The sequence below is a fragment of the Siphateles boraxobius genome, unplaced genomic scaffold (genome assembly GCF_051911475.1).
Source record: "Siphateles boraxobius isolate OS27281-9 unplaced genomic scaffold, OSU_SipBor_1 19, whole genome shotgun sequence".
Taxonomy (NCBI): domain Eukaryota; kingdom Metazoa; phylum Chordata; class Actinopteri; order Cypriniformes; family Leuciscidae; genus Siphateles; species Siphateles boraxobius.
In genome coordinates this window covers 12900120-12922644 of record NW_027508799.1, presented here as the reverse complement: position 1 = coordinate 12922644, position 22525 = coordinate 12900120, and the positions used below count along the sequence as shown (strand labels likewise).

Genomic DNA, 22525 nt, shown 5'->3' with positions numbered 1-22525 from the left:
CTGGCCAGACGTCGGTTTTGCAAACGCCGCCACGTATACTTTCAGTGTGGATGGGGTTTTGCCCTTATCCAGCAGCTCCTGAGGGAAGGAGAGCACTTCCGTAACCCCGCAGTCTGCGGGTGAAAAGCCCTGAGCTTGACACCAGGCAGAGAACACCGACCACTTTGAGGAATAGAGCCGTCTAGTAGACGGGGCTCTAGCCTGCGCGATTGTGTTTAACACTCCCTCTGGGAGGTTAGCGGGTTCCCGTTGATGGCCCATGCATGTAGGGACGATATATCCGGGCGCGGATGCCAAATCGAGCCCTTTGCCTGAGAGTGGAGGTCTCTCCTCACCTGTATCGGCCACGGGGCAGTTCTGGTCAGCCGCATCAGGACTGAGAACCAATTCTGGTTCGTCCTGAGCGGAGCCACGAGCAGCACTGGGCATCCGTTTTCCCTGATTTGTTCCAGCACTTGAGGCAGGTGCGAGATGGGGGGGGGGAAGCATAGAGGGGGCAGCAGGGCCATACGTGGGCCAGCGCATCCCTGCTCTTGGAGAAAAAGTTCGGACAGTGAGCGTTTTCTTGGGACACGAACAAGTCCACCTGTGCTCTGCCGAATGTCTCCCACAGCAGTTGGATCGTCTGCGGGTGCAGCGACCACTGCCCGGCTGGGACATTGTTTCTGGACAGACAGTCTGCTCCCAGATTCAGGCAACCAGGCACATGCGCTGCTTTCAGTGAAAGCAGGTTGTGCTGAGCCCAGACCAGGAGGCGTTCAGTCAGCCTGTAAAGGTTTCGGGACCTGATTCCGCCCTGGTGATTTATGTATGTCACCACTGACATGTTGTCCGACCTGACCAAAACATGGCGGTCTTTTATCTGGGGACAAAAGCGCCGTAGCGCGTTGTAGACTGCCAGCATTTCCAGACAGTTTATGTGTAGGAGCTTTTCCCGTTCTGACCAATGGCCAAAGAACGGTCTGCCCTCGAGCAGCGCTCCCCATCCCGAGGTGGAGGCGTCCGTGGACACCACCGTCACACTCAAGGGAGTACCCAGACTGACGCCTGACTGACACCAGTCGGCTATTTTCCAAGGTTCCAGAGCCGAAACACATTTCATGTCGACCCTGAGGCGAAACAGACCAGAGGTCCATTCCCGGGGTGGAACCCGTGCTTTCAGCCATAACTGCAGTGGGCGTATGAGAAGAAGGCCCAGCTGAAGTACCGAAGATGCCGAGGCCATGAAAGGCCCAGCATTTTCTGAAATCTTTTGAGTGGGACTATAGAGCCGCGGCGAAAGGATTTCGCGGCGCGCTGAATGTCCAGTTCGCGCTCCAGAAAATATCTGCTGTATAGCCCCCCTTTGCTCTGAGCCTGAGATAAAGGTTCTATGGCCCCTTTGCTCAGTAGTTTCGCTATTTCGGCTCGAAGTAGATGAGCTACTTCATTGTTTACCGTGGTTTCGATTCGCGCCGTGTAACGGCGGGGATGTCGAGCGAACTGTAGCGAATAGCCTCTTTTTATAATGTTCAACATCCATTCTGATACCCCGGGAAGCTTTGCCCACACCTCTGCGTGAATAGCTAGAGGTAGAATGAAAACCGGGCTCTGGCTGTGGCATAGCGGCGACTGCAGAGCTTCGGTGTGCTGAGACATAAGCACTGTGTTTACAGTATGCGAGGCGGGAGGCGCGCCGATCACGGCGGGCAGCCTGGTCGCGCTCGAATTCTCTATGACAGATTGTGGAGAGAGAGCGAGCGGGACAAACCCCATGGGGTTGAGCGTGTCTGTGAGGGAATGTGGGCGCGGGACAGCGAGACAAACACCGTGAGTCTTAGCTGACTGTATGCGTGTTGGTTTCGTTTTACAGAAACCGTGGTACAGTACATGCAGTGTGTAGTGTTTGTTGGCACTGGGTTGTGGGCACATTCACTACATTTAATGCACAATTGACATGAGTCGACCTCATTTGTGCAAGCCCTTCACTGTGGCGGGCTGTGTTTGTGTGTAGAAATGAACACTGGGCTGTGGGCATTTTTATTACTCATAACACCAACGGCTGTGGCCGGAATACCAGAAAATACACTGCTTATATGATTTTTCTGGGTCGCCGTGGAAACGGCATTTGTGTGCAGGCAAGCGGGCCATGGTACACTGGAATACTGTTGGAATACTGAATACCAATACACTGGAACAGTCGCATTTTTTGGAACTGAACGAGCGAAAGTTCGATGGAAGTCTGGCCGCGGCGAAACTTTTTATTTTATTTTATTTTTTTATCTGCTGCGAGAGCTGGGATCGAACACGGGTCTCTCGTGCAGATAAGAGAGCGTCATCACAGTTTTGTGTGCGTGTTGGCGTTCGTTTGCAGGCGTGCGTGTTATACAACTGGATCATTACTGCAATATTGACATTTTCAGCCGCTCAGACTACGAGGAGCTGAGAAATGTTTGAGAAATGGAGATTGGTCCGGCCTCGGCGGGACAAAAACACGATCTTTCCTCATTTCGCCGGTGACGAGTGCGCACGGGTTGAGAGCGTCATCACAGTTTTGTTTGTTTCGGCGTTTGTTTGCAGGCGTGCGTGTTATACAACAGGCTCATTGCCGCAATATTGACATTTTCAGCCGCTCAGACTACGAGGAGCTGAGAAATTTTTGAGAAATGGAGATTGGTCCGGCCTCGGCGGGACCGAAACACACTCTTTCCTCATTTCGCCGGTGATGCATGTCCACGGGGGGCAGGGTAGCTTTCTTGTAACGTAAAGAAAGCTAGGCGCGCCGCGGTTTTTGTTGCTGGCCCGGTTCCCTGACGACTCGCGGGCAGAGGGGGGAGGTCCACAGAGCTCGCCCAATCCTCACTGTCCGACGCCAGGATAGAGCAGCTGGCCTTCTCTACAGTTGCAGCTATTTCGTCGTCATTAACAGCGGAAGCGGTGGCGTGCGGCGGCCGTTGTCCGTCAGCGAGTGAAACTGGCGGGCGAACCGGCGAGCTATCACGGGCTAGAGAAGGCTCGGGGACCCGCTGAGTACGGCGCTTTTACGGCGCGGCACTACAGCGGGCGGAAGAGCAGGCTCTGAGAAGGATGCCAGGCGAGTCCTCAGAGTCACCATGGGCATCAGCTCGTAATGAGGGCATTCGCCGTCAGCGAGCGCGAGAGCAGCGTTATCCTGACCCAGGCAGGAAGCGCAGATGAGGGTCCCCGTCGCTGAGTGTGGCTCGGCACGAGCCGCAGGATCTTTGAATCTTTAAAAAGACGCAGCTCTTTAAGGAGAGAGAGAGATATACAGTGAGAGTGTGAGTCGCAGTGGTGAACACACACTCTTAGCAGTGAAAGGATATAGACGCCTGAAAGGGTAGCAGGTACGGCGGCTGGAGGCGGCGAGGTGAAGGCCAGCGGCTTCAGGCTCGAAGGCTCGTCCCGCAGAAGGCTTTCTGTCAACGGCGCGGCTTCTCACTCCGGATCCAGCGATGCAATAGTGCTTCGCTCAAGAGATGAAAATCAGTTTGTATCAGCCTAATCGAGCGTATTAATAGGCCAAGGCCACGCCTATTCTGGCGGGACGTGACGAAATGGGCACGAAGCGGCCCCATTGGGTATCACGTCACGCAGGGCCTCACTCGATAGGCTGCTGCTGTTGCCGCAGGGCAGCCAATAGGCGCGCGAGCCGTCTTGCCTATGTCTGCATGCTGCCGCACAGCGTTTTACATTAATTCAAAATTAAGGATAATTTTTGGCTTCAATATCTCGTGGAAAAGAGGTTTTCCCCATAGCATAAGATATTACGCAGTATGAGAGATACTCTCGTAAGAGAACTTATTTTCTCTTCCACTGAGGAAAGAAAGACATGGATATCTTGGATAGCATTGGGGTGAGTAAATTATTAAGAAATTTTAATTTTGAGGTGAACTAATCCTTTAACTAACTAATCCAAAATTATTTATAAATTACCTAGAACAAGATAATCCCAAAAAGAAAATACATTACAAGGACTTTACGAAGGACTTTCGCCTGGACCCGATGACAATGCAGTGCTGAAGTGCCAACTAGCCTCTCCCTATGGAGGATCCCTATACCACTCTACAGATAAAGCGTTGTGGAATTTTTCGGTTCGCGTACCTGCCCAAAACTGATAAGATAAAATAAAAATTCTGCATCAAAATTTATAGACAAGTAGTTTGTTTAGGCATGGTTTGTAAGAAATTATAAACCTGCGCACATATATTCAAACGCACATAACTATAGAATCAATTCTTAATGCGCATGTGAACGCTGTAGCGACTGACCGAATCCTGTTTTCCTTTCACTACTGAACAAATATGAACACATATATGTTTAATTCACAAAACCTTGAATCATGTGAAATGGTGCCCCAATGTCTGCCAGCAGGTCATTGATTAACTCCATTTATGACGCATTGCGCAATCAAGAAACAGGTCCCCGATGTTCTCGAAACCCGCACGTGGTGCACACCACGGATGGACAATATGCCCTAAGGATACACACACACACACCACACATACCCGCACACAAACGTCCTTTGTGTGCAACTTAGGATAGGAATGTCCTTAATGTATATAACACAGAATTGTATCTAACCTTCCTGTATGCATGCATATCTAATTAGTTTTGTCTTATTCTATAGATGTAATTGGAGACTGGTCTGTAACTTCAAATCTTAAGTGTATTTCTAAAGAAAGATTACCTAACAGTATCATCTTCTGTAAACTCTCCCTCTTGCTAGGTCATAAAACTTTATGACCCCCAAAAGGAATTCCAAGGGAATCACAGCTCCCACTTGAATTCTGATAAAGAAAGAGGAATAGACTCTGCAATTATATATTTTCTATAAGTATAACCACTTAAGAAATGTATAAACATGAATTTGATCTTTCCTAGGTCATGGTAGCCGGTATTATGGCTTTATAGTCGTGTGAGTGAACATTAAATGTGTGTAATTCTGCATATGAATGTAACTTTGTTTCTTCTACTCTTTCCGGCCATTCTTGGTACCTGTTTGACCGTCTTGTTTTGACTAAACCAGTCATACATAGGATATTACAGTAAAATGTATTATTCTGTGTGTACAATCTTTCTGGCTAGAAATGACAAAATTTTATAGCATCATCAATTATCCTGACAAGACAAAGAAGAACTTTTCCCGCTCGAGATGCTCTAAGATGATTGGTTCACATACGCAAAGCAGGCGTGAACCCCTCCTCTCTATAAGAAACTGACACATGAGTTTCTCAAAAAAAAAGAGAGCACTTTCCCTGTGAGAGGTGTCCGGTCCCATGGCTCCTTAGGGAGCATTACACCGCGTTTCTTTTCTTTTCCTTTCTTTACTAAGTTTTATTTTCATTCTTCGCCTCTCCCTCCCGAGGGAGATGAACTCTGAACTATTTCCTTGGTAACTTCACGTTCGGTGAACCTTTAAAACTTCCCGCGAGTCTGCTCGCCCCGGAAGACACGAGAGAACAAGCCTATAGCGCCGAAGGACAAACACGCACACGACTCTGCGTTCTTCAGCTCACACAAAGAGAACCATATATGCAAGTATAGGTTATTGATTTGATTTGATTTGATTGATGTGATTTCTTGTTGCCTCTCTAAGGGTTATTGTCTGTGATTTTTGCCATGCTGCGATCACCCCGGTGATCTCTCTCATCCTGACCGTTAGTTTCACTTTCTCATCCTCTATCTCTCTCTCTCTCTCTATATATATATATATATATATATATATATTTCACTCTCTCTCTCTCTCACTCAATCTCTCTCTCTCTCACTCCCGTTGTTATTCGTTTGTCTCGTTAGTTTTACTGTTTATTGTACATACATGTATCCCGGGTTTAAATGTAGAATTCTGTATCGTAGTTTCATTTTATTAAAACCATTATATACTTGATTGCTAATTGTCTAAAGTTCTCATTTTTACAAAGTCAATGAAGTGTTCGACCTTTTTGCTACAAAGCTTTACAATTCGTTACTATTTCAGTAACCTAAATTTTATAATAACAAGAAGGTGATTTTTCATGGCCAGAAAATAGCTTTTTTTGGAATTATAAGAAAGAGATAATTTTTGTTGAAAATTGATAAGTTAATCTTACGGCCGTTTGCTGGACGAACAGATTGTTCGATAACTAAATTAATTCCATTTAAGGTTATCTCATATAATCGATCTGTAATAAGACTATTGATATATTAATGACGAACCATTACCCATTATGGTGATCATTCATTTATACAATCGATCTATTTTCAGCTTCGATAATTTAACTGTAATATGCAATATATTAATCATTCATGATTAATTATTAAATTCCCTATATATAATTTGAGCTAATTTAATGTAAGACTCATTTTCGCTACAACGCCATCAGCGTCTATCACAGGTTCATGTTTAAAGTCTGTTTAGAGAGAACGGTGTCGTCTTAGCGGCCCCTAATTTAATAACAAACTATCATTTAGACGGAAGTGAATCAATCAAAACTAACTTTAGCTGGAAAAAACATTTTTCAAGAGCCACTATAAAACCAAACGTAATCTCTGTTACCTTAAATTATATCTTTATCTCTGTAAAGCTGCTTTGAAACAATCTACATTGTTAAAAGCGCTATATAAATGAGGATGACAATTAAACTTTCCTCTCTTCCTATCTGCCCATAACCAGGAGAAAAAAAGAGAAGTACAAACTAAAATGGCACCTCCCCCCTACATTCCCTTACTTCAAAAGAATAATGAATATACTTAGACAAACATACTTAATAAATCAGGAAAGTAATCAAGCAACTTAAATTCACTTTCTGTTAAAATGTACCACGAAGTTCTGAGTTCACTTACTCAGCACCAGATCAACAAAAAAGAAAAAAACAACAACCAATGAATCTGAGCGAACGGGAGGGAGAATAGTCCTGGCGAAAAGAAGTCTCTCCTCTCCACAAATCCTCCATTCCTTATATCTCCGCTTATTTCTCGTTATCCAATTACCGCAGGGATCCCCAGATTGCACACAGCTGATTAGAACACCTGTCTCATGACACAAGAGAAAAACAGAGCAAGCAGAGAACAAAATAGACACATACACACATACGTGTATATAGGCTACTACACATGTCCTCGGACGTAACATTATGTTCATTTAAGACAGTGTTTCTCAACTGGTGGGTTTCTAAATCGAGACTTTTATTTTGAAAGACGTACGTGAAAGTTGTTTTAATTAGTTTTAAGTATAGAGTGCCTGAGAAAAGCACGTTGTCCTGATTCAGGATCTGCGGTCATGTGAGATGTTGTCAGGCTATACGTAAGTGTCATTATTCTAACTTCATTTTCGTAACTTGTTACGAAATAAAAAGTCTCAGGCAAATGCAGAGGTGCACGCTGTATATCACTTCACTATATATAATGCACACAATAAATTACGAGCATGCAACAACATAGTTGCGTTGACAATTAGTAAGTTATAAAATTACCGAAAGGTACCTGTAAAATACATAAATGATATTTAGTGTAGCGAAAATGAGTCTTACATTAAATTAGCTCAAATTATATATAGGGAATTTAATAATTCATCATGAATGATTAATATATTGCACATTACAGTTAAATTATCGAAGCTGAAAATAGATCGATTGTATATATGAATGATCACCATAATGGGTTATGGTTCGTCATTAATATATCAATAGTCTTATTACAGATCGATTATATGAGATAACCTTAAATGGAATTAATTTAGTTATCGAACAATCTGTTTGTCCAGCCGTAAGATTAACTTATCAATTTTCAACAAAAATTATCTCTTTCTTATAATTCCAAAAAAGCTATTTTCTGGCCATGTAAATCACCTTCTTGTTATTATAAAATTTAGGTTACTGAAATAGTAACGAATTGTAAAGCTTTGTAGCTAGACCAAACATTTCATTGACTTTGTAAAAATGAGCATTTTAGACAGTGAGCAGTCATGAATATAATGGTTTTAATAAATGAAACTACGGGTACAGAATTCTACATTTAAACCCGGGATACATGTATGTACAATAAACAGTAAAACTAACGAGACAAACGAATAACAACGGGAGTGAGAGAGAGAGAGATTGAGTGAGAGAGAGAGATTGAGAGGGAGAGAGAAAGAGGGAGAGAGAGAGAGTAAGAGGATGAGAAAGTGAAACTAACGGTCAGGTGATCGCAGCATGGCAAAAATCACAGACAACGTAACCCTTAGAGAGGCAACAAGAAATCACATCAATCAAATCAAATCAATAACCTATACCTGCGTATGGTTCTCTTTGTGTTGCTGAGGAACGCAGAGTCGTATGCGTGTTTGTCCTTCGGCGCTATAGGCTTGTTCTCTCGTGTCTTCCGGGGCGAGCAGACTCGCGGGAAGTTTTAAAGGTTCACCGAACGTGAAGTTACCAAGGAAATAGTTCAGAGTTCATCTCCCTCGGGAGGGAGAGGCGAAAATGAAAATAAAACTTAGTAAAGAAAGGAAAAGAAAAGAAACGCGGTGGAAAGCTCCCTAAGGAGCCATTGGACCGGAAACCTCTCACAGGGAAAGTGCTCTCTGAGAAACTTCTGTGTCAGTCTCTTATAGAGAGGAGGGGTTCACGCCTGTTTCGCGTATGTGAACCAATCATCTTAGAGCATCTCGAGCGGGAAAAGTTCTTCTTTGTCTTGTCAGGATAATTTATGATGGTATAACATTTTGTCATTTCTAGCCAGACAGATTGTACACACAGAACAATACATTTGACTGTAATATCCTATGTATGACTTGTTTAGTCAAAACAAGACGGTCAAACAGGTACCAAGAATGGCCGGAAAGAGTAGAAGAAACATAAAGTTACATTCATATGCAGAATTACACACATTTAATGTTCACTCACATGACTATAAAGCCATAATACCGGCTACCATGACCTAGGAAAGATCAAATTCATGTTTATACCTTTCTTAAGTGGTTATACTTATAGAAAATATAAGATTGCAGAGTCTATTAGTCTTTCTTTATCAGAATTCAAGTGGGAGCTTTGATTCCCTTGGAATTCCTTTTGGGAGTCATAAAGTTTTATGACCTAGCAAGAGGGAGAGTTACAGAAGATGATCCTGTTAGGTAATCTTTCTTTAGAAATACACTTAAGATTCGAAGTTACAGACCAGTCTCCAATTACATCTATAGAATAAGACAAAACTAATTAGATATGCATGCATACAGGAAGGTCAGATACAATTCTGTGTTATATACATTAAGGACATTCCTATCCTAAGTTGCACACAAAGGACGTTTGTGTGCGGGTATGTGTGGATATCCTTATTTTCAGCATCTGTCCATCCGTGGTGTGTACCACGTGAGGGTTTCGAGAACAACGGGGACCTGTTTCTTGATTGCGCAATGCTTCATAAATGGAGTTAATCAATGACCTGCTGGCAGACATTGGGGCACCATTTCACATGATTCAAGGTTTTGTGAATTAAACATATATGTGTTCATATTTGTTCAGTAGTGAAAGGAAAACAGGATTCGGTCAGTCGCTACATTAGTGTGTTAGCTGTGAATGATTTGCACGCAGGTATGATGTTCATTCTGTTAATCAGGATTAGTGTCCGTGAGTTGCATTAACAGTTCATGTTAGTATTGTGTATTAACCATGGTGAAATATTATATAATCTTTTAGGGATTGGTCAAATTTCGAAAAAAAAAATTGGGTTGCGGCTAGGGGTGTAAATCGGAGCCTACATGACGATTCGATACGATACCGTTTTCTTAAGACAACGATTCGATTATTTCCGATACTTCAGAATTCCCCGCGATACGATTCGATACGATTCAATAATCAATATTTTTACATGATATCTATTAAGTTTCAAATAAATCAACAAAAATGTTTATAATTTGCCTTTTATTGAGAATACAGGAACAGTATTCTATTCAAATAACGTGTATGTTGTGCTCAATGCACTGCAAATAGAACACCAAATATAACAGTTACTGCATACAGTTCAAAACTTGATTCTATCGAATCGTGGTGCGTTTCCGTGCATCTTACGTCATCGCAAACGTGCACGACGCATGATAGAAAACAGAACTGCCTGGGTCAATATATTGTGTTTTTTTTATTTTATTTCGTGCTATTATGCACAGCTGAGTGAACAACACCGGTTTACTGTGTCGCATTTGGCTTTTTGCTCATTGCAAACGCAGGAGACAGTGGATTTCCATTAATGTGTTGCCCTGAGTCCACGCGCTATGTGTGTGCGAATACACTGCAGACTCACTCTCGCTCTTATCCAAGGTAAATTATCAACACTATCATCCCTTACATGTGTTTTATTTAACTAAATACATCATAATCAGCTAAAAAGCATGTGCAGGTCACTTACTTCCTGAACAAGTGCGCACCCGAGTACGTGATGCTTTCACATTCACACGAGCCGCGGCACGGTTCGAGTGCAACCGAACTCAGCGCACCTCCTCCAGGCAGTCTCGGGTTTGGTACCCCAGTGCACACCCGGGTCCGCATGACAGACAGTGTTTACATAATTAGCGATTTTTCATGCGAACCCTGCCCGTTCCGTTCCGAGTTGGTGTGAAAGCACCCTAGACTTTTCAAGTAAGCTGTTGAAGTAGTGTTTTGTACACGTTAGCTCCTGTTTGTTTACGTTAGTAACTGCTAGCTTGGAATTCGCTGACTAAGCTACTGAGGGTGCATTCACACTGGCAGTTTAGTTCGGTGACTAACTAACGTTAGCCCAGTGCATAAAAACAATCGTTTGTACGCATATGAGCGGATGCTGAAAACAGACAGGCGGCAAAACAAACACATTAATCGATAGTCTTGCGGACGCATCGATGCCTCGAATCGTCGGCTGTATAATCGATGCATCGATACAAATCGATTAATATTTACACTCCTAGTTGCGGCCTTATGACTATGGGAAAATGTAGGTCCCATGGTCAAACCAGTTGAGAACCACTGATGACATTTCGCATCTTCTTATGCTTGAATGTTGAAGTTGGCAAGGCTTAAAAACATGTGCAAATTATAAACTTTTGTGATGGTGCAGCACTGACCCGACCGGGACAGTGACCCGTTCCATCAGCATCTTTCACGCCACCCCTGGGCCATCGGGTGGTCCTTATTGTTGAGTCCTGTCCAGCGATTCTGTTATTGTTTTGTGCCTGTCTGAATTAGCACTGAGTGTGTGTTTAAACAGAAAAGCAGTGCGTGGTCTCACCTGCGTTCACACATTATCAAGACTGGTCACACTAGAGCACACGGCAACAAAGTGACAGTTTTGTCATTTTTTTGACCATCACTGTTGTAACGTATTGGGAAGCCAGAATGTTCCCAGACAGGAGATTTATATGATGCATGCGGCGGCTCAATCAGCAGCTTGTCTCCTTCGATTGCCATGCTGAACTGCAAAACACCCAGATGTGATGTCAGCAATAGATTTACCTACTAGCAGTTGATTGGACAGCTACTCTCACATGAAACGTATTCAAAACATATCCATCAAAAAATTCTGAACAAAATGGCTTCTTTAAGCAAAAAACAGTATTTAGTGTCCTCCTGGGTTCTTCCAGTTTCTTTTTTTTTTTTTTTTACTTTTGTTTAACGATTTTTCCAGCGACATAAAAAAATCAAGAGATAACAATTCGGGAGTCAAAACAGTGTCAAGTACAACTAACAAGAAGGAAAAAATTAAAAATAAAATAAAATAACATCCCCCAAAAACAAATAAACAGAACAAAAAAAATTGAGGCAACAGTGACCACCATTGAAAGTCCATCCGTATCTGATCTAACAAAGGGGCAAAGTTATGATCAAACAAATCTTCAAATCGGTCACAAATCCGGATGCCAAGGTATTTAAAGCCAAGTGGAACAATTTTGAATGGGAAACCCTGAGCAGCATTCTGGGCACCTTGATTTAAAGGAAACAGCTCACTCTTGTCCAAATTTTGCTTATAGCCTAAAATCTTACCAAATGAACTAAAGATGTCAAGAGCAGCTGGAACTGAGATAGAGATATTGGACACATATAGTAATAAGTCATCGGCATAGAGGGAGACCTTCTGTTCAAGACCATATCTTGTAATTCCAGTTATGCGTGGCTCTAAACGAAGCGCAATAAGCCAGAGGTTCAATAGCAACAGCAAATAAAAGAGGACTCAGGGGACAGCCTTGACGAGTGGAGCGGTGCAAAGGGAAATACTCTGAATGGGTGTCATTAGTTCTGACTGAAGCCACAGGGGATGAATAGAGCAACTTAATCCAAGAAATGAACTCCTGACCAAAACCAAATTTCTCCAAAGCGTAGAAAAGGTAGTTCCACTCCACTCTGTCAAAAGCCTTCTCCGCGTCTAATGAGATTACGGCTTCCGGCCCCATTGACGTAGAAGGATTATAAACAACATTGAGAAGTCGTCTGAGATTAAAGAACCCATGTCTGTTCTGGACAAAACCTGTCTGATCAGGAGAAATTATTAAAGGCAAAACTGATTCCAGTCGCCTAGCTATTAATTTGGACAGAAGTTTTACATCTACAGATAAAAGACTAATTTGACGAAAACTTGAGCAGGACAGAGGGTCCTTATTCTTTTTTAAGAGTAATGATATGGAGGCCTGATTTAGAGTCTGAGGTTATTTAGAAAGAGTAAGAGTTTCATTGAACATTTCTATCAAAACTGGTGCTAATTTGTCAAAAAAGGTCTTGTAAAACGCCGTCGGAAAACCATCCGGGCCTGGACATTTTCCAGACTTTTGTCTGAGAGAAAAGGAGTGATGTAGATGAGAGAAAAAAGAATACATTTTACCTGACGGATTAAGAAAGCGCCATGGATCAGAGACCGAGAACTCATCCATAAAGGATAAAATGGTCTTAGAAGACTTTGAGAGCACTCCTGGTCTAGTAGAAGAACGACCTAATACCGGATTAAGCCAACAGTTGAAGTCACCCCCCATAATAAGTAGATGTGTGGACATGTCAGGTAATTTGGCGAACAATTGATGGAAAAATTTGTCATCATCCCAGTTTGGACCATACACATTAGCCAGAATCACAGAATTACTATATATAGCTGACCCGTTACAAACACAAACCTTCCATTGGGGTCAGCTATTACATTATAGCACACAAAAGGAACCGATTTGTGAATCAAAATTGCGACACCCCTAGATTTACAATTAAAACTAGAATGAAAATCTTGGCTGACCCACCTCCCTTTTTATCTGATATGGGTGGAAGATTTTAATTGAGTTTCTTGAAGGAACGCAATATGGGCTCCTAATTGTTGAAGATGGTGAAGAACTTTGCTACGTTTAATAGGCTGATTTAGACCATTACAATTCCAGCTAACAAATTTGAGTCCTGTCCCTGATTGTCGAGGCATCCTAGGCTGCTGCATGCCAGTCAAGTATTAGTGTACATGGAATGTATAACAGTCACAGAAATAAATTAAAACTTGGGCGACCTGACTAAACAAAACACAAAACACACAATGAGAGAAAAAGGGAGAACTCCTCATACACCCACCCACCACACCACGAGCTGAAGCGTCTTCCCAAATAAGAAGCGTGCAAATCTCACAAAGTACCAAAAACATCCTAACACGCTCCGTTAACAGCACAAACCATTAGTGCTCATGCGAGTTTGTAATAAAGCATAAAATAAATATATAAACAAACACAGTAGCAAAATATGAAAAGTGACTCTAGTCCAAGTGACACGAACTTAAAACAGGGCAGCTTAACATCAGAAACCGGGTTAAATTAACCCCCTGTTTACCAAACAAACTGCCAGCCGCTTTCAAACTGTAGCTCCAGAGGAGACACCAGACTTTAAGTTCACCTTGACAAAGTCCATTGCAGTGGCTGGGTCCTCAAAGGTGTATGTAACTCCACCGTGTGATCTTTAAATTCGCGGGAAACCTCAATCCAAACTTCACTCCAGAACACAAATGTAACAGACGTTTAACGTCTCTGAATGCAGCGCGTTTCTTCGCAACTGACGAAGTATTGTCAGGAAAGAGCAACAGTTTCTTGCCTCGATGGAGAAGAGGAGCCTCGCTAGCCCGGCGTAAAATGTCATTCCTCACGTGAAAAAAGTGCACACGAATCACAAAGGGTCGGGGTGGTTTACCATCACTGGGCTTGGATCGGAGAGTGCGATGCGCACGATCGAGTAGGGGCAACTCCCCACAGACCGAGGGAGTCCATCAGCAGCTGGGCAATAAGTTCGGTTGGGTGCACACCTTCGGCCCCCTCCGGCACACCTACCAGCCGTATGTTCCCCCTCGATCTACCCTCCAAGTCCTCACATTCGTCGGCCAGAAAGTTTTCTTTGCCTTCCAGTTTTTTTCCATTCCATTTAGGTTTAAGTTAAGTCACCTTCATTTAAATAGCGCTTTTAACAATATGGACTGTTTCAAAGCAGCTTTACAGTGATAATAGGAAATTAAAGTAACAGAGATTGTTTTGGCTTTAGAGCAGCTCTAGAATAAAGTTAATCCCCAGCTAAAGTTAGTTTTTAATCAATTTACTTTAATATATATAAATAAATATATATATATATATATATATATATATATATATTTTTTTTTTTAAGAGAGCCAGGTTTGCTCAAGTCTAAGGGGAAGTCACTTAATACTTGCCTTTTTAGTCTATAGAAGCCATTTTTTCAGTTGTTTTTTTTGTTGCCGTTTTTTAATACTGCTAACAAATTTCCTGTATTTCCTGGTTATATTCTAATAAAGAGACTGTGAAATAATTATATAAGGTCATTATACCATTGCTAAAACATCTGGTGGCCTAAGACTTTTGCACAGCCATATTATAGATGTGTCGTCAGATTTAAGATGAACCGCGGTGCAAGTGCGTGCTGAACTGTGGGTGGAGAACGGTACGGTTCGATTATTTATTTATTTTTTTACAGAGAACTGTTACACCCCCAACAACAACTCCCTAGAAACCACTCAGAACCTATAACCAGCCAGAACAGCCTACCAACTACGAAACAATGCCCAAGAAATACTCTTGCAATTGTATGTCACCGCCATAGAAATCACCCAGAACATTCTAGCAATAGCAAAGCATAGCAATACCCTAGCACCCACTTCGAAAACTTTAGCAACCGCATATGAGCACCCAAGAAACCATCCAGAACATTTTAGTAAATGCATAACAATGCTAGGGCTGTCGCGGTGAAGGAATTTCCCTTGCGGTAATTTTGAGTTGCTCAATAGCGCGATATGCGGTTTTACCGCCATTTATTTATATTTATTTGTTGCTATATAAATACGTGTTATGATGTGGTCAGAATACACAAAAACAATGTAACCAATGTAACCGAAACTAAACAGCGTCTCTGCGCATTGAAAGACTGTCACTCAGGGCGCAGTTGTTACGCCAACGGACTGTCTTTGAGTGAGTCGTTAAACCGTTCATTCAACGAAAACGTTCAAAAAAGCTGATTCCTTAAATGATGTTTGTTTAACTTTGAGCTCCACTTTTCAAGGCTCACCTGGCCAGCAATGCTTCACTTTTGGGCAAAGCTGAAGCAATGCTTCACTTAATAGAGACCAATGGCATTGATTCAATGCGTGACTCGCTGCTTTCCCCCCACGGCTTCCTAGCGCTGTGTAATGCTGACCAGCGCTGACGCTATTCATGGTAAATACCCTTAAACGTTAAAAGGATAATAGCCTACGACAAATATTTTGCGTTCCTTGGAAACAGCAACCTTTTCACGAATATACTTGACTTGACTTCAAAGACAGACGCAGGTAATCGCACGCGCTCAGTCGATCACATTCACTGTCTGTTTAGGCTTAAGTCCAAATCCACGAATCCTCTGTACAAATCGCCATGATAAACAGTCTTGTTATAATTATTAACTTATTTAACATTCAATACACATGGTACGAACCACGAAGGGTGGCCTTATGAAAAAAGAAAACGTGGTTCGCGGTTGCTGCGGTTACTTGCATTCCTCTGCGGTTGGCCTGTCAGTAGCGCGGTACTGCAATATTGCGGTTATCGTGACAGCCCTAAACAATGCCCTAAAAACCACTCCAGAACATTTAAGTAACCATACAGAAAAGCCTAGCATCTACATAGCAATGACCACACTAGTAACTGCATAGAAATGGCTATGAAAATAGAAATAACCCAAACACTCTTGCAACCACATAGCAATACCCTAGAAACCATCCAGAACAATCTAACAAAAGCATAACACCCTAGTAGCCATTGAGAAACTGCATAACAACCTAGCATTATGGCAGTGCATTGTCTTTTACATTTTATAAAATTGATTTTGAAGATGTAGTGTCATATTTTAAAACCATTGTTTATTGCATTAGTGCTGCTTCAGACTGTTGTGAACACTACTTGTCTTTCTCATCACAGACCATTCACATTGCCATCGTGTGTGCGGGGTACAATGCGAGCAGAGATGTCGTCACTTTGGTCAAGTCAGTTCTGTTTCACAGGTAAGTTTAGAGTCATTGTGGTTGTCCACATTCAGAGGATATTCACGGATCTTTGTAGTGAGCAGTATTCAGTTAGGATGTTGCCTCAGAAGGTTGCTGCTTATGTAGACAGCAAGGCAGCTTAGTATGTTTTTGAACAGAGCTTGAGTGTCCAAATGCATCAAAAATGTTGGTGTTGGAATTACCAGTCCCTCTTTCACTCTTTTCATCATAGGTATTAGTCCTTTGTACTAGACATACTTTGTATGTAAAGACTTTTATTAGACATTTAAAGTAGGCATGGGGTAATAAAAGTAAGAATGCTGAAAACCGAATATGACAACGAATGTTTGTTCTCCCACTATTTGTCAGACGGAACCCACTCCACTTCCATATTATCACAGACTCCATCGCTCGGAAGATCCTGGCCGACCTCTTTCACACCTGGATGGTGCCGGCCGTTCATGTCAACTTTTATGATGCTGATGAGCTGAAGGTTTGTGTCGCTTTGCTCAGTAGAGCTCAACGGTAATGCAGATTTTCAGCAGCCTTGATGCCAGAAGTATTTTTCCTGATTAATTTTCTTTTTAGAGATTAAAACTTCTGATTCATGAACTAAATCGACCAGCTGTAAAATGAACCACAACTTGGATTTAAAGCAGTGATTATTAATGAATAAACTACTTGTAATTATAATACTGTCATAAATGTCAGACCAATATAAAACTTTTGACTTCTAATTTTCTTCAAATTTCACACTTTTTTGGTGCTGGCACAGTGGCACAAAATGACCAACTAAAATAATTTCAAAGTGTGAACGAGTACTAGTCAGGTGAAATCACTCTATCACTCTGATTGGATTATAGAAGCAGACTGATTGCTTTAAAGGGGTGGTAAAACACGATTTCACTTTTCTAACTTTAGTTAGTGTGTAATGTTGCTGTTTGAGCATGAACAACATCTGCAAAGTTACACCGCTCCAAGTTCAAAGCAAACGGAGACATTTGCTTTTAAAGAAATCAATTTCTAAGGACTACAGCAAACAGCCGGTTTTCGACTACACAACATTCCTCAAGGGTTGCTGACGTCAGCAAACCCAAAGAAACCCCTCCTCTGAGAATACGAAATAAGGGGGGTGAGGCCTTTTTATATTGCATTGGAGAAGAGTTATTGTGGTATAGGAGTGTTGTTGCCGCCGCAATGTCGTCGAAACGCTGTTAACGCAATCTTCGCGAGCTCAATGCAGGATTCGCACAACAGCTTGTCCTGAAAGATGGACAAGTTCCAACTTTAAGAACAGAAGCTGTTGTTTACGGGCCACAATCTTAGTGTTCGTTTTGTGTTAATATTTCTGTCGACAGATATTTGCAGGGCTCTCAAGTTTTATCAAAAGTTTAGAGTGAGATTTAGGGGAGGAGCCACCCAAATATTTGCAGCAGCGGTCCCTCGACCCAACCAAATTCGCTTCAATTTTTGCTAGCAGTTCAATTTTGCCTATTGTTCATAATTGACCAGCACAAATGGAAATTATAACAATTGTTAAATCTGATTCCACTCCAAGCTTGTGTCTGTGAGTGGAGCAAGGCGACAACGGTCAGGGGTTTGAAGATTCATCAAGGGAAAATGAAATGCTTGAGGGAGAAGGGACAAGGGCCTCGCATTGATCAGTACTTCTTACGGAGTCAGTCAAGTCAGTCGAATGAAATCCAGCGACAGGAAGCAAACCACAGTTCGCAGGATATCAGCACCCCTGTCATAGAGGAGATGAGGGTTTGCACAGTTAGTGATGAACACATTGATTCTTGTGAACCCGGTCAGACTAACCAGCATAAGAGAGAAAAGAACCTCAACGGGCATAGGCCTGGAGTTAGATGGCCAAGAGCTAGTGAGAAAACTGCATGGGACACGGTAAACACAGATCTATGCTTTGCATTGGAAAGATTAACTGGTACAGTTGAAAAGAAGCTGGATAAATTTGGGGACATCATTTACGCATATGGAAGTGAGAGGTTTGGTGTGGAAAAAAGGAAGGAAAAAGTACAAACTACTCCTGGATTGTCTAGACGGCAGCAGAAAATTGAAGGGTTAGTTAGAGAAAGGAGACAGCTGAGGAAGCAATGGAAAAGAGCGGAACAAAGTCAGAAGGAGGGACTCAATCTCTTACAAAGGGCCATAAAAGATAAGCTTGCAACATTACGCAGAGCTTAGCGCCTACGGAAACGCTACAAAAAGAAGGAACGTGCGAGGGCTAATTTCTATAAAGATCCATTCAAATTCATAAAGAAGTTATTCACCAGTGAGAAGAATGGCACTTTAAAAGCATCTAGGGTTGAGCTAGAGAGATATTTGGAGGAAACGCATACAGATGCAAAAAGGCATGAGCCTATGTCAATTCCGTCAGACATCCCACCTGTCAATCCACCAGAATTCCAAATGGAGGTCTGTGCACCTAAGTGGAAAGAGATAGAGCAGGTTGTGAGAAAGGCAAGGGCTTCATCATCTCCAGGGCCTAATGGAGTTCCGTACAGAGTGTACAAGAGTGCTTCAGGAGTTCTAAGGATTCTGTGGAAATTGATAAAAGTGGCTTGGGAAAAGCAGGTTGTACCTAGATCATGGCGCCGAGCAGGGGGAGTCTTTATACCCAAAGAAAAAGATGCTACAAGCATCAGTCAGTTTCGCCCTAATTCACTATTAAACGTCGAAGGCAAAATTTTCTTCAGCATTATTGCTCAGAGATTGTCAACCTACCTATTAAAGAATGGCTTCATTGACACTTCAGTTAAAAAAGCGGGCATTCCAGGATTCTCAGGATGCTTAGAACATATCAGTGTTATCTGGCAACGAATACAATCAGCTAAAAAGGAGAGGAAGGAGCTCCACGTGACATTCCTGGATTTGGCTAATGCATATGGTTCAGTGCCACATGAGCTTCTTTGGGCATCATTTGATTTTTTCAGGGTACCGATGTCGATAACAAATTTAGTGAAAGCCTATTTTGGAGATTTGCAATTTAGTTTCTCAACTCCAGAATTCAGCACTACATGGCAATGCTTAGAGGTTGGAATAATGGCAGGATGCACCATTTCTCCACTGGCTTTTACCATGGCAATGGAAGTAATCATTAGGGCATCAAAATGGGTAGTAGGAGGAGAGCGCTTGGCTTCTGGGATGCGACTACCACCAATCAGAGCATACATGGATGACATGACAACCATGACTACAACGGTAGCCTGCACTAATCGGTTATTGGGGAAGTTAACAGATAATATTGAATGGGCACGAATGCAATTTAAGCCCTCTAAATCAAGGAGCATCTCAATAGTTAAAGGCAAGGTAGGAAATATTCTTCATTAATGGTGAGGCAATACCAACAGTTTCTCAGAAGCCAGTGAAGAGTCTAGGGAGATGGTACGATGGGGATCTAAAGGACACAGTTCGAGTGGGAGAAGTTAGACGACAAGCAGTGGAAGGGTTGAAGAGCATAAACAGCTGTGCTCTACCAGGCAAACTAAAACTCTGGGGCCTTTTAGTTTGGTCTACTGCCAAGGTTGCTGTGGCCACTGACTGTGTACGAGGTTTCTTTGACAACAGTGGATAAGCTGGAAGCGTTAATAAGTTCATACATCAGGAAATGGTTGGGAGTTCCACGCTGCCTCAGCAGAGTGGGACTTTATAGTAAAGGAGTATTGCAGCTGCCAGTCTCTGCTTTAACTGAGGAGTTTAAGTGTGCCAAGGTCAGACTGGAAATGACTTTAGCAGAGTCACGCGACAAATGTGTAAGGGAGGCAGCCCCTGTGGGAAAAACTGGTAGAAAGTGGTCAGCAAAGAAATCTGTAGTAGAGGCAAAGGCTGACCTTCAAATTGGGGATATCGTGGGACAGGTACAGCATGGAAGAGGGGGTTTTGGGCTCAGTTTAGCTCCTCCTAAATGGCACAAGGCAGGCCCAGCTCAAAGGAGGAAGCTGGTAGTCAACGAGGTGCGAAAGCAGGAGGAGAGGATGAGATGGCCATTTCCCAGGCCAAGCAGGGAGAGTGGATGAGATGGGAGAGTGTGGAACAACGAAAAATGGGTTGGCAAGACCTTTGGTCAATGGAAGAGAGTAGGATCAGTTTCCTTATTAGGTCAACATATGATGTTCTCCCATCACCGCAGAACCTAAACCTCTGGGTAGGAGAGGATCCCTCTTGTCCTTTGTGTTCATCACCTGCCACATTAAGGCACATTCTGACAGGATGTAAGGTGGCTCTTAGCCAAGGTCGGTTTACTTGGCGCCATGACCAAGTATTGCGATGTTTGGCTTTAGCATTGGAAGGCAAGCGTAGTATGACCAATAAGTTGCCGCCTGTTCTAGCAAAACATTACACGCAGAAGACAATATTCCTCCGCCCAGGCGAGCAACCACCAAGAAAAGGTGCTTATTCCTTATTAGTTCAACATATGATGTTCTCCCATCACCGCAGAACCTAAACCTCTGGGTAGGAGAGGATCCCTCTTGTCCTTTGTGTTCATCACCTGCCACATTAAGGCACATTCTGACAGGATGTAAGGTGGCTCTTAGCCAAGGTCGGTTTACTTGGCGCCATGACCAAGTATTGCGATGTTTGGCTTTAGCATTGGAAGGCAAGCGTAGTATGACCAATAAGTTGCCGCCTGTTCTAGCAAAACATTACACGCAGAAGACAATATTCCTCCGCCCAGGCGAGCAACCACCAAGAAAAGGTGCTAACACCAATTCTCGCCCAGGACAACTGGAAGCTGCTAGGGACTGGAAGATGCTGGCTGATCTTGATCAACGGCTTATTTTTCCACCTGAGATTGCCACCACTAACCTACGACCAGATATTGTTTTGTGGTCTGGATCAGCACGCATTGTTCAACTGATAGAGTTAACAGTGCCATGGGAGGATGCGGTAGATGAGGCATATGAGAGGAAGAAATTGCGGTATGCACATCTGGCCACTGAAGCAGAACAGCGAGGATGGAGAGTCCAGGTTTATCCAGTGGAAGTGGGTTGTCGAGGTTTTGTGGCACACTCTACAACCCGGTTCCTCAGAGACGTCGGATTCAGTGGTCAAGAGTTGCGTCGCACAGTAAAGAACTTATCTGAAGCAGCAGAAAGGAGCAGCAACTGGCTGTGGTTGAGACGGAAAGATTCTAGCTGGCTGAGTACAGGCCGCTATGCTACGGTTTCGTAGAATTCTTGAAAACTTGATGGGTGTTGGTTTATTTGTATAGGTTGTATAGTATTTACAGTCATTACGTTCCTGTGTATATTGCGTGAATGACGGGAAGTTGGGCAGATATTGTGTTTTGCGGTAGGTGGTATGCCATACGGAACCGTTGCCACTGAAACTGCATATTAACGCACCAGTGGGGCTCGACAGCCTTAGTCAAACGGGTTGGCGCGTATGGTTGGGTTGCGGAGAGATTGTGAGATTGTGGTTAGGTCTCAGCAGCACTGTTGGTTTATTTGTAGAGGTTGTATAGTATTTACAGTCATTACGTTCCTCTGTATATTGCGTGAATGACGGGTGGTTGGGCAGATATTGTGATTTGCGGTAGGTGGTATGCCATACGGAACCGTTGCCACTGAAACTGCATAATAACGCACCAGTGGGGCTCGACTGTCTTAGTCAAACGGGTTGGCGCGTATGGTTGGGTTGCGGAGAGATTGTGAGATTGTGGTTAGGTCTCAGCAGCACTGTTGGTTTAGTTGTAGAGGTTGTATAGTATTTACAGTCATTACGTTCCTGTGTATATTGCGTGAATGACGGGTGGTTGGGCAGATATTGTGTTTTGCGGTAGGTGGTATGCCATGCGGAACCGTTGCCACTGAAACTGCATATTAACGCACCAGTGGGGCTCGACAGCCTTAGTCAAACGGGTTGGCGAGTATGGTTGGGTTGCGGAGAGATTGTGAGATTGTGGTTAGGTCTCAGCAGCAAGAGGGAAGTAGAGGTCAGTAAGCTGGGCTGAGTTGAGTGGGGGACGGAGGGGGGTGACTCTGGGACGCCAGAGTCACTGTCGAGCCCTCTTGAGGTGTCGTGGGCTAGTCGACGAAACACTGAGGAC

The 22525-nt window shown here is 43.1% G+C and overlaps 1 protein-coding gene across 1 annotated transcript in view; it reads left to right on the top strand.

Moving 5' to 3' along the window:
* Positions 1–22525, top strand: part of large1 (LARGE xylosyl- and glucuronyltransferase 1) — a 74139-nt gene that overhangs the window by 18151 nt on the left and 33463 nt on the right. Inside the window, exons 4-5 of the mRNA XM_077235280.1 lie at positions 16391–16473; positions 16825–16948. Coding sequence (XP_077091395.1) covers positions 16391–16473; positions 16825–16948 — 207 coding nt within the window. The remainder of the gene's footprint in view (positions 1–16390; positions 16474–16824; positions 16949–22525) is intronic.